We start from the raw sequence: 13293 nt of genomic DNA on the forward strand, positions 1-13293 counted from the left end.
CAGCTGTTACTTCTCTGTGCCTCAGGCCTCAGTTTTCTCATCTGTTAAATGGCACCTACCTTGCAGTACTGTTATGAGGTTAGGTCTTCAGCACTCCTCAGTCACTGTGACAAGGTGCCAGTATTACTCTGGGAGTGTGTCATAGTCCCTTAGGTGAGTAGGATTTCTTATAAATCTGGGACTACTGGTAAGGACTTTGGTGGTAAACTCCAGGAGGTCCCGAAGGCAGCAGGTAGCTCTCCTAACTGCTGGATTGGCTGGTACTTGATACAGCAGCTGGCAAGTACCTGTTGAATGAATGGATGGATGGGTGGAAACAGATAGGGAAATTATGCCCCCAGGCCTCTTCATCCCCAGCCTGGTTAACGTGAGGAGAAGGAGGAGGGCAAAGAAATGGTGGTTATGGGAAAAGGAATCCTGGCTTTGCCCTGGGAGAGTTAATTTACTCAGTTTTCTTCCATTAATGAAGTGGAGCTGATGATATCCAGCCCCCCAACCCCATCCCAAATATTTGTGTTGAAGGGGAAACTGGAGCGTTGATCACAGAGCGCCTGCCAGGTCGCGGGCCTTGGAGACCTCAATGTCCTCCCCACCTCCCGGAGTACCCTGCCCGCACGGGGGTCCGGGAACACCCCCAGAAGCAGGGGTGGGGCTGCAGGGTCTTGGACGTGCCCGGTCCGCCCCGCGGTACCCCCCACGCGGACTCGGGGTGGGGGCGCCAGTTTCCCGCTATCGCTGAGCCTGTGCGGACGTGGGCTGACGTGTGCGGACCCGTACTGACCCGTGCCGGAGGGCGGGAGGAAGGCGGAGAGGAAGGAAGGCGGAGTCCACGGGAAAAACGAAACCGAGAGCGAACTGCCCAGACCCCGCCGAGCTTCCACTGAGGCGTGCGCAGCCCGCGTCCCCAGCCCGGTATTGGACTCTGGTAAGATGCCCCTGACCCCTGCGCCGCCGCCTCGATAATGCTGTCCGAGGCCCTCAGCCGAGGTGCGGAGCCCTTGCTGGATCCGGGGAAAGGAGCGTGCAGCGCGGTGGGCGCTGAAAGTCATTTTCTTCCCGCGAACAATTCTTGACAGAGCAAGCGACTACTAGCCCTGGTCCGGGACGGGGGCGGGGGCGGGGGCGACTAGTGGAAAACGGAAGAGCCCTATGGCTTGACAGACAGATGGGAAATACGGAGGCCTGAATTGCCCAGAACATTGGCTAAAAGAATCCCCAGCCACAAATCTCTTGCCTGGGTCGTTGCAATCGTTCCCCAATTACCCATCTTTAGCACCCGCTCCAACCCTGTCCCCCGCCCCGCCACCTCTTCTTAATACCGTAGCCGCCCGAGGGCCTTTAAGGCAGAACAGGACACCCCCCAACCCCGCTCCCCAATAGCTTCATCAGAATCCTATAAAAGGTTATTGGCCTACAGACAAGGCTGCCTGCTCTCTGCGTTCTGACCACACAGGCCTCATGGCTGTCCTTAGGGCAGAGCCAAGCACTGTCGCTGCCTCTGGACCTCTGCACTGCCTGTTTCTTCCCGGAAAGCTCTTCCCCCAGATACAATGTCACTGTATCAGAGCAGCCTTCCCTGAACAACCTGCATGTAAGAAACCCCACTCTTCCCTTGCTGTCCCCCCTACTCTCCTTTAGTTTTCAACGTAGTACTTATCACCTTGTGACATTTTTTATGGGTTTGTCCATTTTCCTCCACTAGCAAGTTCACAAGAGCAGGGTTTTGTTCGCCAGTATAACCCAGTATGTAATAGGTATTCATTAAATCTTTGTTTTTGATTCATAAATTCTCTTTTGAATTCCAGAATATGAGACTTCCTATTGCCTGTGATTTCTTTAGTACTAAAAATGCCTTGCCAGATGGAAGCTAAAGGACAGACTCCCTGCTGTCACTTAGGAACTTAGAATCTTAGGAACTTAGAATCTTGGGCAGTTTATGCTCTTGTTCTTCTGTTTGCTTATTTGAACCTGAAGATCCTTAACACTGTTTATTCATTCAATTCATCAGATATTAGTTGAATGCACGTTGTTTGCCAAGCTTTGCACAGGCCCTTTGAGGGGGCTAGGTCCACAGGGGCTTGGGTCTGCCCTAAGGATATCAAGGCACAGCCAAAGTAACTTCTGGGCATGAGTAAGATGGACACGTAATATTTATTAGTGATTATGATGGAGATTTCTTTTAGGAAGATGGTAACATAGTATTAAAATAAGATTTATTAAAAACAGTTGAAAAGAAACACCTGTTTCTTTTTTTCCAAACTTGTAAGTACTTTTTCAAAAATGCCAATTTAACACCTTATTTGTTTACACATATATTTCACTTAAATTCAAACTGGCTTGTCATTCTGAAGATCAGCAGTTACTTAAAGTTAAAAGTGTTGAGGATTTAGGGTATTTCGATAGGACTTCAGGTTAAATAATTGCTAAGGACTCTTCCATAACTACTGTTCTGAGATCTATGACCTCCTCCAGTTGGATGTATGGTCTCATACTCGTGACTAAACTAAATGACACTTCGGTTCCTGAAAATAATGGTACAGCTACAGATCCTTATCTGAAACCCTTGGGCCAGGTATGTTGTGGTACTCAGAGATTATTGGATTTTAGAAAGGCAAGGCAGTATAAATCCCATCTATTTGTAACGTTCTCAGTAGGGTTTGGGGGCAACACTCTATCATAAAACATTTCTGCAGTGAAATGTATAAATCGACAACAGAGTACAATTAAGACTCTAAATAGCTCATGGCAGTTCAGGTCTAGATGCGGGGCTACACACCCACCAAAAACAAAACAAATGAAAACAAAGTAAACCTCAGTTTTCAGTGCTTTTGCATTTTGGAATTGTAGACCAGAAGCACTGTTTATTGAGGGCCAGTGGTGTGGGAGACCCTGCTGGATGCTTTTTGTCTGATTTACTCCTCACAACAACCTGTGAATCAGGTGTTTTCATTTCTGTTTTCGGGTCATGAATCAAAGGTTCAAAGAGGTGCCTCGCCCAGATCTATGTGGCTTTAAAGCATAGCCCTCTCCACAACACTAAGCGGTGATGTGAAGACAGCACCTTTGCTCAGATCTAAGCCCTCCCAGCCACCAGCATTGCTCACCCAAACCACTGCGCAGCCCCGACTTGCTCTCCTGACTTATACTCATGCTCCACTCATCTTTTCTACACCCACCCCTCATACTCTGTTCTTTACATAACATTAGAGTGACCATTAAAAACATAAATCCAACCACATCACCCCTCTGCTGAGAACCCTCCAATAGCTTCCCACTGCAATTAGAATAACTTCCACAATCCACACCTTGGCCTTCAAGGTCTCTGTGCTGTGGCACCTGCCTACCTCTCAGACTCATTTCCCACCGTTTTCCCTTGTTCACTGTGCAGCAATCTCCTTGACCTTTTTGTCATCCCTCCAAAAGCTGTGCTGGTGCCTGCCTCCAGGCTTCCTCTGCCTGAGATGGTCTTCCCTCATATCTAAGTATGGTGGACTTTCTCATCATCCAGGCTTGATTTAAATATTGCCTCCTAAGAGGGGTCTTCCCTGACCACTGTATCAAAACCACCTCCCTCGTTTCTCTGCCCCCACCTATTAACACTCTTCTATCTCATAGCCCTGTTTCATTTCATTGTAGCACTTCCAGCCAACTGTTATCCCCTCCTGTTACTTGTTTCTGGATTTGGTCATCTTCTTTCTTTCTTCAGTGGAATGCAGGTAGGGGCTTGATTTGTCTTGTACACATCTGTATACCCCGCATCAGAACAGTGCCTGACACTTACTAAGCATTTACCGAATGAATGAAGTAAGGATGCAAAGAAAACAGCAGATGAAGAAAAGGGAGACGGTGAGGAGGTTTAAAATGGAGTACTTAATTTTAATGAATCATTCTGTCATTTACCTATATACTGTCCAAGTGTTCATCATTTACCACTTGTCACGGGGTGTCAGTTATACAAAGATGAGTAAGACATAGAACTAGCTCCCCAGAGAGCTCACCAACTGGTTTAAAAAGCAGCCTCGACTATGATGGGAGCTGAGCAAGGTGGGTGGCAGGCCCGTGGAGGGGTACTAGCTGCTCTCTCAGCATCAAAGAAGGATGTATTGATCCTCACAGATGAGTGGGAATTTCCTGGTAGATAGAGGTTGCAGCTGTTGCGTTCCAGACAGAGAGAAAAGCATGTTACAAGTCATGGAAGTAAAAGGGAGATCTGCAGCTATTCTGGTATTCGTTTATTCACTATTAAGCACCTGTTATAAGCCTGTCCCCTCTTATAGCTCATGGTCTCTTTTGGAAGACAGTCGGTTAAATTAGCAATTGTAATAAAGGAGACAAGGGCTATGATAGAGCATCAAACCAGGACCTCTTCTAGGGTGTCTGGGAAGTAACATTTGAGCTGAGATCTATAGGAAGCAGGAGTTAACCAGGCAAAGCAGCATCACGGGTAGACTCCAGAGCACTTCAGGAGGGAGCGTGTTGGACAGAAGCAGTTGGGAGCCAGGAAAGAGTCAGTGGGGGAGGCGTTCTTTTGAGAACTATCTCTGTGTAATGGAATTTAAAGCCACAAGCCTCAAGGGGATCATCAGGGGAATGAGTGTAAGTAGAGCAGAGAGATCTGAGACCTGGACCTTGGCACACTATAATATTTAAAAGAAAGGATGATGATGAGGAGCAAGGCAAGGAGACAGAGAAGGAATATCTTGTGAGGAAGGAGAGAAACCAGGAGAGGGTGGTGTCTTGGGTGTCCAAGCAAAGGAATAAGGAGGGAGAAAGGAATGAGCAGCCGTGTCACATGCTGGTTATGTGTCAAGTAGACAGGGGCTGAGAACTGACTACTGACTACTAATTTTAGAGATAGAGAAGCCATCGGTAACCTTGACAAGAACAATTTTGGTGGTTTGTGATTCAATCAATGATTGAATTGATGTTTTAAAAAGATTATGATGTGACTCTTTTAAAAATGGAAAATAGCAGCTGTTGGTGAGGATGTGGAGAAATTGGAACCCTTGTGCGCTGCTGGTGGAAATACAAAATGGTGCAGCCACTGTGGAAAATAGTTTGGCAAAATTCCTCATAAAGTTAAACGTAAAATTACCATCTGATTCAGCAATCACACTTGTAGGTATATACTCAAAAGATTTGAAAGTAGGGATTTGAACAGATATTTGTACAACAATGTTCATATCAGTATTACACACAATAGCCAAAAGGTTGGAATAACTCAAGTGTTCATCAACAGATGACTGGAGAAACAAAGTGTGGGATATTCATACAGTGGAATATTATTCAGCCTTAAAAAGGAAGGAAATTCTGATACGTGCTACAACATGAATGAACCTTGAAGACATTAGCTAAGTGAAATAACCAGACACAAAAGGACAAATACTGTATGATGCCACTTATATGAGGTACTTAGAATAGGCAAATTCATAGGCATAGAAAATAGAATGGTGGTTACCAGGGGCTGAGGGGGAAGGGAAATGTTTATTCTTTAATGGGTATAGACTTTCTGTTTGGGGAGATGTAAAGAGTTTTGGAGATGGATTGCGGTGGTGGCCTTACAACATTGTGAAAATGCTTTTTGCCCATGAATTGTACACGTAAAAAGGGTAAACTTCATGTTATGTATATTTTACGACAATGAAAAAAAAGTTAAAAAAAATCATGATGGCTGCAGTGTAGAGAAGGAATTGCAGCGGCTGTGAGGAATTGGTTCTGACGTTCTTGTAGCAGTCCAGGAGTGAGATGGTGATGGCTTGAACCAGAATGGTGGCTATAGACGTCATTGAGAAGTAGAAGGATTTGGAGGACAGGACTTAGGTATAGATCAGAAGGTAGGGAAAGGACATGTCAAGAATGCCTCCCAGGTTCACGGCTTTCAGACATGGATGCACAGTGGAGTCATTTTCTGAGAAAGGAAACTCCAAACCAGCTTGAGGGAAGATTAAAAATGCAATTTTGGATCTTTTGAGTTTAAAAGTCATTCAAGTTGTCCAAGTGGAGAGGTTGGATAGAGAGATCTGAAACTCAGTAAGAGGTTCATAAATTATGTATAAACTTTAGAGTTAATGACAAATAGATGATCTTTGAAATCACGGTCATGAGAGAAATTACCTTGAGGAGAAGGTATATAGAGTGAAGAGAATAGCGTCTTTGGACCAAGCCTTGGGGAAGCTCCAGCATTTAAAGGCTGTGAAGATTAAGGAGTGTTAGAAAGAGTGACCATGAAAGAAGGAAAATCAAAAGAGCTTTCTAATAAGAAATGAGAAATCAACAGGGTCCGCTTTCTGCCTATGGATTTACCTATTCTGGATGTTCCGCATAAATGGAATCATACGCTATGTGACCTTTTATGTCTGACTTCTTTCATTTAGCATGTTTTTGACATGTAGCTCTGTTGTAGCATGTTTCAATACTTTATTCTTTTTATGGCTGCATAAGATCCCATGTGTGGATATAGAGCACTTTGTTTACCCTTCATCAGTTGATAGATATTTGATTTGTTTCCACTTCTGGGTTATTGTGAATAGTGCTGCTATGAATATTCCTGCATAAGTATTTCAAAACCTGTTTTTCAGTTCTTTGGGTATACACCAAAGTGGTGAAATTGATGGGTCATATGGTAACTCTAAGTTTAACTTTTTGAGGAACCACCAAATTCTTTTCCATAGAGGCTGCACTACTTTACATTCCCATCAGCAATATATGAGGTTTCCAATTTCTCTATACCCTCACCAACACATTTATTTTCTGTATTATTATTATTATTATTATTACCAGCCTAGTGGGTGTGAAGTAGTATCTAGTTGTGGTTTTGATTTGCATTTGTCTAATAAGTAATGATATTGAACATCTTTTCATGTGCTTGTTGGCCATTTGTATATCTTCTTTGGAGAAATGTCTGTTCAAGTCCTTTGCCTATTTTTAATTTTTTAACTCTTTTTGTTGTTGAGCTGTAAAAGTTCTTTATATATTCTGGATCCTAGGTCTTTATCAAATATATTATTTATAAAAATTCCTTTCTGTAGATTGTCTTTTCATTTTCTTCATAGTGTCCTCTGATATATAAACATTTTTAATTTTGATGAGGCCCAATTTATCTATGTATTCTTTTGTTGCTGTGCTTGTGCTGTCATATCTAAGATTCCATTGCCAAATCTAAGGTTGTGAAGATTCACCCTTATGTTTCCTTCTAAAGTTTTATAGCTTTGGCTCTTATATTTAGATTCTATATTTTTTAGATTTTGTTTGTAATTTAAATCATTGCTACTATCTTGCTCCAGTGAGAACCATAAACAGGGACATAATTTGCCTGCCAAGTAAATTGTCCTAAAACTGACTTCTGACAATTTCAAAGGGGGGATTTTTGGGGATTTCATAGGAGAATCAATGTCCATACAGCTAAATCCTTCATGATTTCATAAACTTTATATATACTCTCAACCTTTTTCTTCTCAACATAAATAATTATAATTCTACTCTTGCAGGCTTTTAACTTCTCAAGCAGGTGGACAGACTTGCACTTGACACTCAGTGGAAGCAGAAAGAAAAGTTACAGAGAATGACCTCCAGCCTTTTTTTGGCCAGTTGAGTTTTGAAAGTAGAAAATCTTGGAGAAATTAGCTTGATTGTGTAGTCCTTGAGAGAGAAAGAAAGATTTTGTAATAAGTTTTCTCTGGGTTTATGTGGGACTGAGATGAGTTGTATAAAGGAGAGTCATCTTATCCTGTTTTGTCTCTTAAACTAGACTGGGATAATTAGATTAAGTATGTTCTGAGTGTATCACCTCTTTCAAACATCTCTCTTATTGTAGGTTACTGTAGGAAAAAATGGCCAGTGGTCGTTCACCATGTTTCTATATAGAAGAACTTAATAAGTACCAACAAAAGAACACTGCAGTACTTAAGTATCGTGAACTGTCTAAGACAGGACCTCCACATAACTTAAGGTAAGTTGCTATAAAAGAGGGTATATCCCTAGAAAATATAAACTGGGAGAATGGCAGCTCTGGCACAATTTTGAAGTCAGTTCTTTAGCTTGAGAGCAAAGTTGCCAGAGAGTACTGTCTTCTTGATGTAAAGTGGTAACTTCAGAGGACTCCAGAGAAAAAAGAGGGTTTAAGTCTTTCCATGCTTCAAGATGATATGCTATTTTGCTGTTTGGGGGTGACTGCTTGAATTTTATGTGGAACATAGGTTAAAATTTTCAAAGGTAGTCATAGGAAGCAGTGGTGATCAGAACACTTGTTGTTAGATAATGCATGAATTTTATAGTATTTTGTGAATTTTTCTTTGTAATTAGGTTTACCTATCAAGTCATAATAGATGGCAAAGAATTTCCAAAGGCTGAAGGTAGATCAAAAAAGGAAGCCAAAAATGCTGCAGCCAAATTAGCTTTTGAAATAATTAGTAAAGAACAGAAGGTGAGTAATTACCTTTTTTTCCTAGTGAAAGGGAACTCAGAAATATCTATGGTATTTTTCTCTGTGAGAAAATACTCACATGCAGAATAAAGAAATTTACAACTTCTTTTGCTTTCAGAGTTTCGTTCAGTCTTTTTCCTGGCCCCACTTCTGTAGAACCCTGAATGAGAGGTACACCTATGGAAGAGTGAGCAAAATGGGACAATACTATTTAGAGTGCCAGCAGCAGTGACATACTCTAAGGAAACAGTGAGAAGTGAGCTAACAGGCTCTGGAAGGAGCTTCTCCACCTAATTGAGGGAATGCAGTGAAAAAGGACAGAGATAGAAGTGACCATGAGGAGAATGATCTATATGGAGGGCAGATGATGAAGAACCAACATATGTATAATTGGTATCCCTGAAGATTAGAACAGAGTAACTAGTACAGAAAAAGCTATCTGAAGAGACTTCAGTAGAGAGCATTTCTGAAATAAAGAAAGACCTGGCTGCAGATTAAAACAACCCAGCAACTAAACAGATACAGAAAAATACAGAACCACCAAGAACAACATCAGCCCTTGTGAAAGTACTGAGCTCCAGGGGTCAAGAAAGAAACCTATGAGCATCTAGGCAGAAAAAATTATATAAAATGTAAAAATGAAAAAAAAATATCATGCTGTTCACAGCACCATTAAAAACTAGGAGACGTTGGAGCAGCAGCTGTAAAATGAGACAAGAAGTCATTTTACATGTGGGACAAAAGTGGATCATTCTCAGATTTTGAAAATCTTGAAAAATTTTAGTATTCAAGATATTTTCTTGAAAAATCTTACTTGAAGGGACTTCCCTGGCAGTCCAGTGGTTAAGACTCCGTGCTTCCACAGCAGGGGGCACAGGCTCAGTCCCTGGCCTGAGAACTAACATCCCTCATGCCATGTGCTACAGCCAAAAAGAAAAGAAAAAAAAAATTTTTTTTTCTTTAATTAAAAAAAAAAAATCTAAGTTAAAGGTGTCACCCTTCTAATCAAAATTGAGAAAAGTAAATCAGGCAAAAACCACAAACTCATAAATTGTTAAAGAGCCAGAAAACCAAGTCAAGAAGTTAGAAAAGGGGGCTTCCCTGGTGGCGCAGTGGTTGAGAGTCCGCCTGCCGATGCAGGGGACACGGGTTCGTGCCCCGGTCCGGGAAGATCCCATATGCTGCGGAGCGGCTGGGCCCGTGAGCCATGGCCCCTGAGCCTGCCCGTCCGGAGCCTGTGCTCCGCAACGGGAGAGGCCACGACAGTGAGAGGCCAACGTACTGCCAAAAAAAAAAAGAAGTTAGAAAAGGAACAGTAGAATACCTTTCCCCACAAAAAAGCAGAAGAAAGACAGTGATAACAATAAGGGCAGAAATTAATGTGAAAGAAACCAAAGAAATAATAAAGAAGATAAGTAGAATCAAAAGTTCTTTGACAAAGTTAACAAAGTAGAAAAACTTTGGACAAGATTTTGTCAGATTAAGAATTTTAAAAGGGACAGATAACAATGGAAGGAGTAATGCTATTATGTTCATGTTTCCTATGAAGTTGTGATCCAGGATATAGCTTTACTTTGGTATTTGTTGTCATGTTCTTTGAGATTTACAAAGGGCACAGCAAACCAGAAAATGTTATAGAGTTTTACCGGATAAACAAGAAAATTGACTATTTTGTTTTTCTTTATGAAACTATAAAAGGGAAATGGCTGATTTCTTTTCTCCTGTTAAAATTTATCCTTGTGGGTTTTTTCTGGCAGAGGAAGACATATACTTATACTTTTATTAAAGTATTATAGTAGGGAAATCCATAAACTCGAAGTGGTCTTTCAAATTATTCATTTAGTAATTTTATTAGACAAAAAATAGTAATTTTATTAGACAAAATAAATTTTGGTTATCATCTATATTAAACAAAACATTTCTTTCTTTTAGGCCGCTAGTCCTTCATCACTGCAGACAGGAGATCCTTCAGAAGTACCACCCATTGAGAATTACATAGGCCGTGTTAATACGATTGCCCAGAAGAAAAACCTATCTGTAATTTATGAAGAATGTGAATCGAGGGACAGTGGGCCCGATAAGTGAGATGTCGTGCTTTTCCTTCTGTTTCATTGTATCTAAGCAACAGAACAGGCTTATTTTCATGTCTAATTTTCTGGAAATATCTGTCCTTTTTGGTATGTTCTGCAGAAAAGGTTTTAGATGACTTACAAGCAATGGGACATCTTTGTAATTAAAATATTGAAATGCTTAATTGCTGAAGACTTGGGACCCATATCCAATAATTGATCAAATCTGAGGAATCCTTTATTTCTGAGGTATATCTGGATGGTTTAGTCTGCAGGAAGCCTAAGAGTGGGTGGGGTGCCCCTGCTGCAGGGTTGTGAAAATCTTCCCATCCCTGAGGTCACAGTGGCAGTCGCTGTGTGAAAACATCTCTGCCACACGTGTGGAATGACTCTCTTTCCACCCTTGTCAGAGTAGAGCTGTTTGTCCAGGTGTTTGCCCTTCAGATTTGATTAACTGATGTCACCCTCTAAACAAATACCATGTATTAGAAGGAATGGGCTTTCACCCTGGACTGTGCGGAGACCAGGATTTGAGGGATGTGATGAGGGGGACAGATGAGAGCGTCAGTCAGAGATATTGAGAACGTCACCAGTGAGCTAAGACTTTGGACGTGAGGAAGAAGAATCGATTTGAACTGGGAAAAGCAGAAAGCAAATGAGCATGAGGGAGATTGTTTCTCAGCTACAACAAACCAGTTAAATGAGGGAGAAGGAAAAAATATCTAAATGGCAGATAGTCCAAACAACCACTTTAGGATATTGTCCTCGGAATTGACTCAGCTATGGATGCTTTACTTTTCACCCTGATGGATTTTAGGCCAGAACTAGGAAGAGAAAAATGTGATAGGATTCATTGGAGTGAAATATTCAAAAGTGAATTCTGTGAGTCAATCTCAGTAAATTAAGAGGCTATTTTATTTTCCCGTAGCTCACCTGTTTGGTTTCTTTGAATTAAGGGCTTTAACATTCGATCGCTGAAAGAGAGAATTCTATTTAGGGAGTGCTGGAGAAAAATAGGAGCCCTAGAAATGATCCAGTCACTAAGCCCAGCTCCCTGACTTTCCCTTCAGAGCCTAGCGGGGAAGACTCACCCTGGTAGGGTGTGTTTCCCTCTGTGACAAATCATACTGGAATAATTCTGTAGCACTGCATGGTAACTCCATGATAAGTTCTTATATAATTGTCCAAGAATCCTTGCCTAACCGCAAGCATCCTTACAGCTCATATGAGGAGGGGGTGACTTCAGCATGGGGCTTTTGCACTGTGAGGATTTTCTTAGGTGTTTGTGCACATGAGCAGGGGGCAGAAAATGCTAAAGTTAGAGCTGAAGTTAGGGATGCTTTGCCTATCTCCTACAAAAACACTCTAACCTTATTATTTCTCCTGTAGAAGCCCCACTTCCTCTACTGGCTTTTTCTTTCCAGTTGAACATCTCTGAAAAATTCATTGGATCTGTCTTTCTTCTTTGCCTCCATGTCTTTTGACTTTTGGGGAATTTTAAAAAATCACCACTTGGTACCTTAATGCCAGATCTTTCAATGAAGCAACAAAGAGAAGTTGCCTGGAAAATGCAAGCTGAGATGTTAGCCAGTCCTGGTTATTCTGGCAAACTGGTCAGCCATCTCATTGAAGGTTTAAATTAAAGAAGAAATGAACTATGAAGCCACCTATTAAATTAGTGTTATATTATGCCTTTGTTAATGTGTGTTTTTTTTTCTGAATCATGAGTTAGATTTACTGTTTTTTTGTATTTGGGTTAATACTGTTTATCATTTCTCCTAGATTTCATTATAAATGCAAAATTGGACAGAATGAATATGGTATTGGTGTAGGTTCCACTAAACAGGAGGCAAGACAGTTGGCTGCTAAAGTGGCTTATGAAGAGATACAGTCAGAAAATTTAATGGTATGTACTGCCTTTGGATTTAATTTTTATATTTTAAAATTCTCTCTGAAGTTGATTTGAGGTTAGATGATGTTTAGATGATGCCAAGACAGCCAATCACATAGCAAAAGGATTCCTCCATTCTGTGTCCCCAAAATGAGCCATGAACCATGGGACCACGAGGCCCCAGAGGGATCACGGTTCTGTTGACAACTCAGGGTTGTGTTTTTAAATCCAGATCAAACATCCATAAAAAATGTATTAACCCCATAATTCTTTATGGCTGTGAGTTTGGTAAATGTGGGGAAATAAATGTGGTAGTTGGTTCCCAGAGACTGAGTCACTATGGAGAGGTAATTTAGTTGCACTTAAATCTTTCAGAAAGCTGACGCATCCTCTGGTTGTTTCATTAATGTGTGTGGTGATGTCCAAAGCAACTCTTCAGCGACAAACACATCGTAAGTGTGGAGAAACGGTTGTGTTATTTAGCAGATTCAAATTGTGGCCTGAAAGAGCAAATATTTATGAAAATGTTTAATGTTTAAGGAGAATTTAGAAAAAGCAATTACTGATCAACAAAAAATAGGCAAAATTCATAAACTAATAGTTGTCCCCTTTTCTTCTAGTGCTTCTGAATCACAATCTGAAAATGACTTCTCAACAAGTGAAGCGGAAAGCAATGATAACAGTGACGCATTAGACAAGTCTTTCCAATCTCCAGAGGTATAGTATTAATCTCTATGCTTCCTAGTTAATCTTATTTTCCTTTGTGTTTCTCCATTTAAAAATGACCTCCAGTACCCAACCATAATTTTTCTATTTTTTTCTCATGTGTTCTTACTAAATCAAAATATTTTGCAGCCTTTTCATGCTCTCCTTTCTTTATTAACTCCCATTCTTCACATGCAGAATTCTTC

The 13293-nt window shown here is 41.1% G+C and overlaps 1 protein-coding gene across 6 annotated transcripts in view; it reads left to right on the forward strand.

Moving 5' to 3' along the window:
• The first annotated feature begins 817 nt into the window (after positions 1-817).
• Positions 818-13293, forward strand: part of EIF2AK2 (eukaryotic translation initiation factor 2 alpha kinase 2) — a 40315-nt gene continuing 27839 nt past the window's right edge. For all 6 annotated transcript variants that reach the window (XM_022574072.3, XM_022574075.3, XM_089923283.1 and 3 more), the window contains exons 1-7: positions 818-925; positions 7814-7948; positions 8302-8422; positions 10355-10503; positions 12274-12397; positions 12758-12834; positions 13003-13099. In XM_022574072.3, the coding sequence (XP_022429780.1) occupies positions 7830-7948; positions 8302-8422; positions 10355-10503; positions 12274-12397; positions 12758-12834; positions 13003-13099 (687 nt within the window). In that variant the 5' untranslated portion in view covers positions 818-925; positions 7814-7829. The remainder of the gene's footprint in view (positions 926-7813; positions 7949-8301; positions 8423-10354; positions 10504-12273; positions 12398-12757; positions 12835-13002; positions 13100-13293) is intronic.

This window comes from Delphinapterus leucas, chromosome 13 (genome assembly GCF_059928025.1).
Source record: "Delphinapterus leucas isolate spDelLeu-1000000601 "Yukka" chromosome 13, BTC_Dleu_Yukka2, whole genome shotgun sequence".
Taxonomy (NCBI): domain Eukaryota; kingdom Metazoa; phylum Chordata; class Mammalia; order Artiodactyla; family Monodontidae; genus Delphinapterus; species Delphinapterus leucas.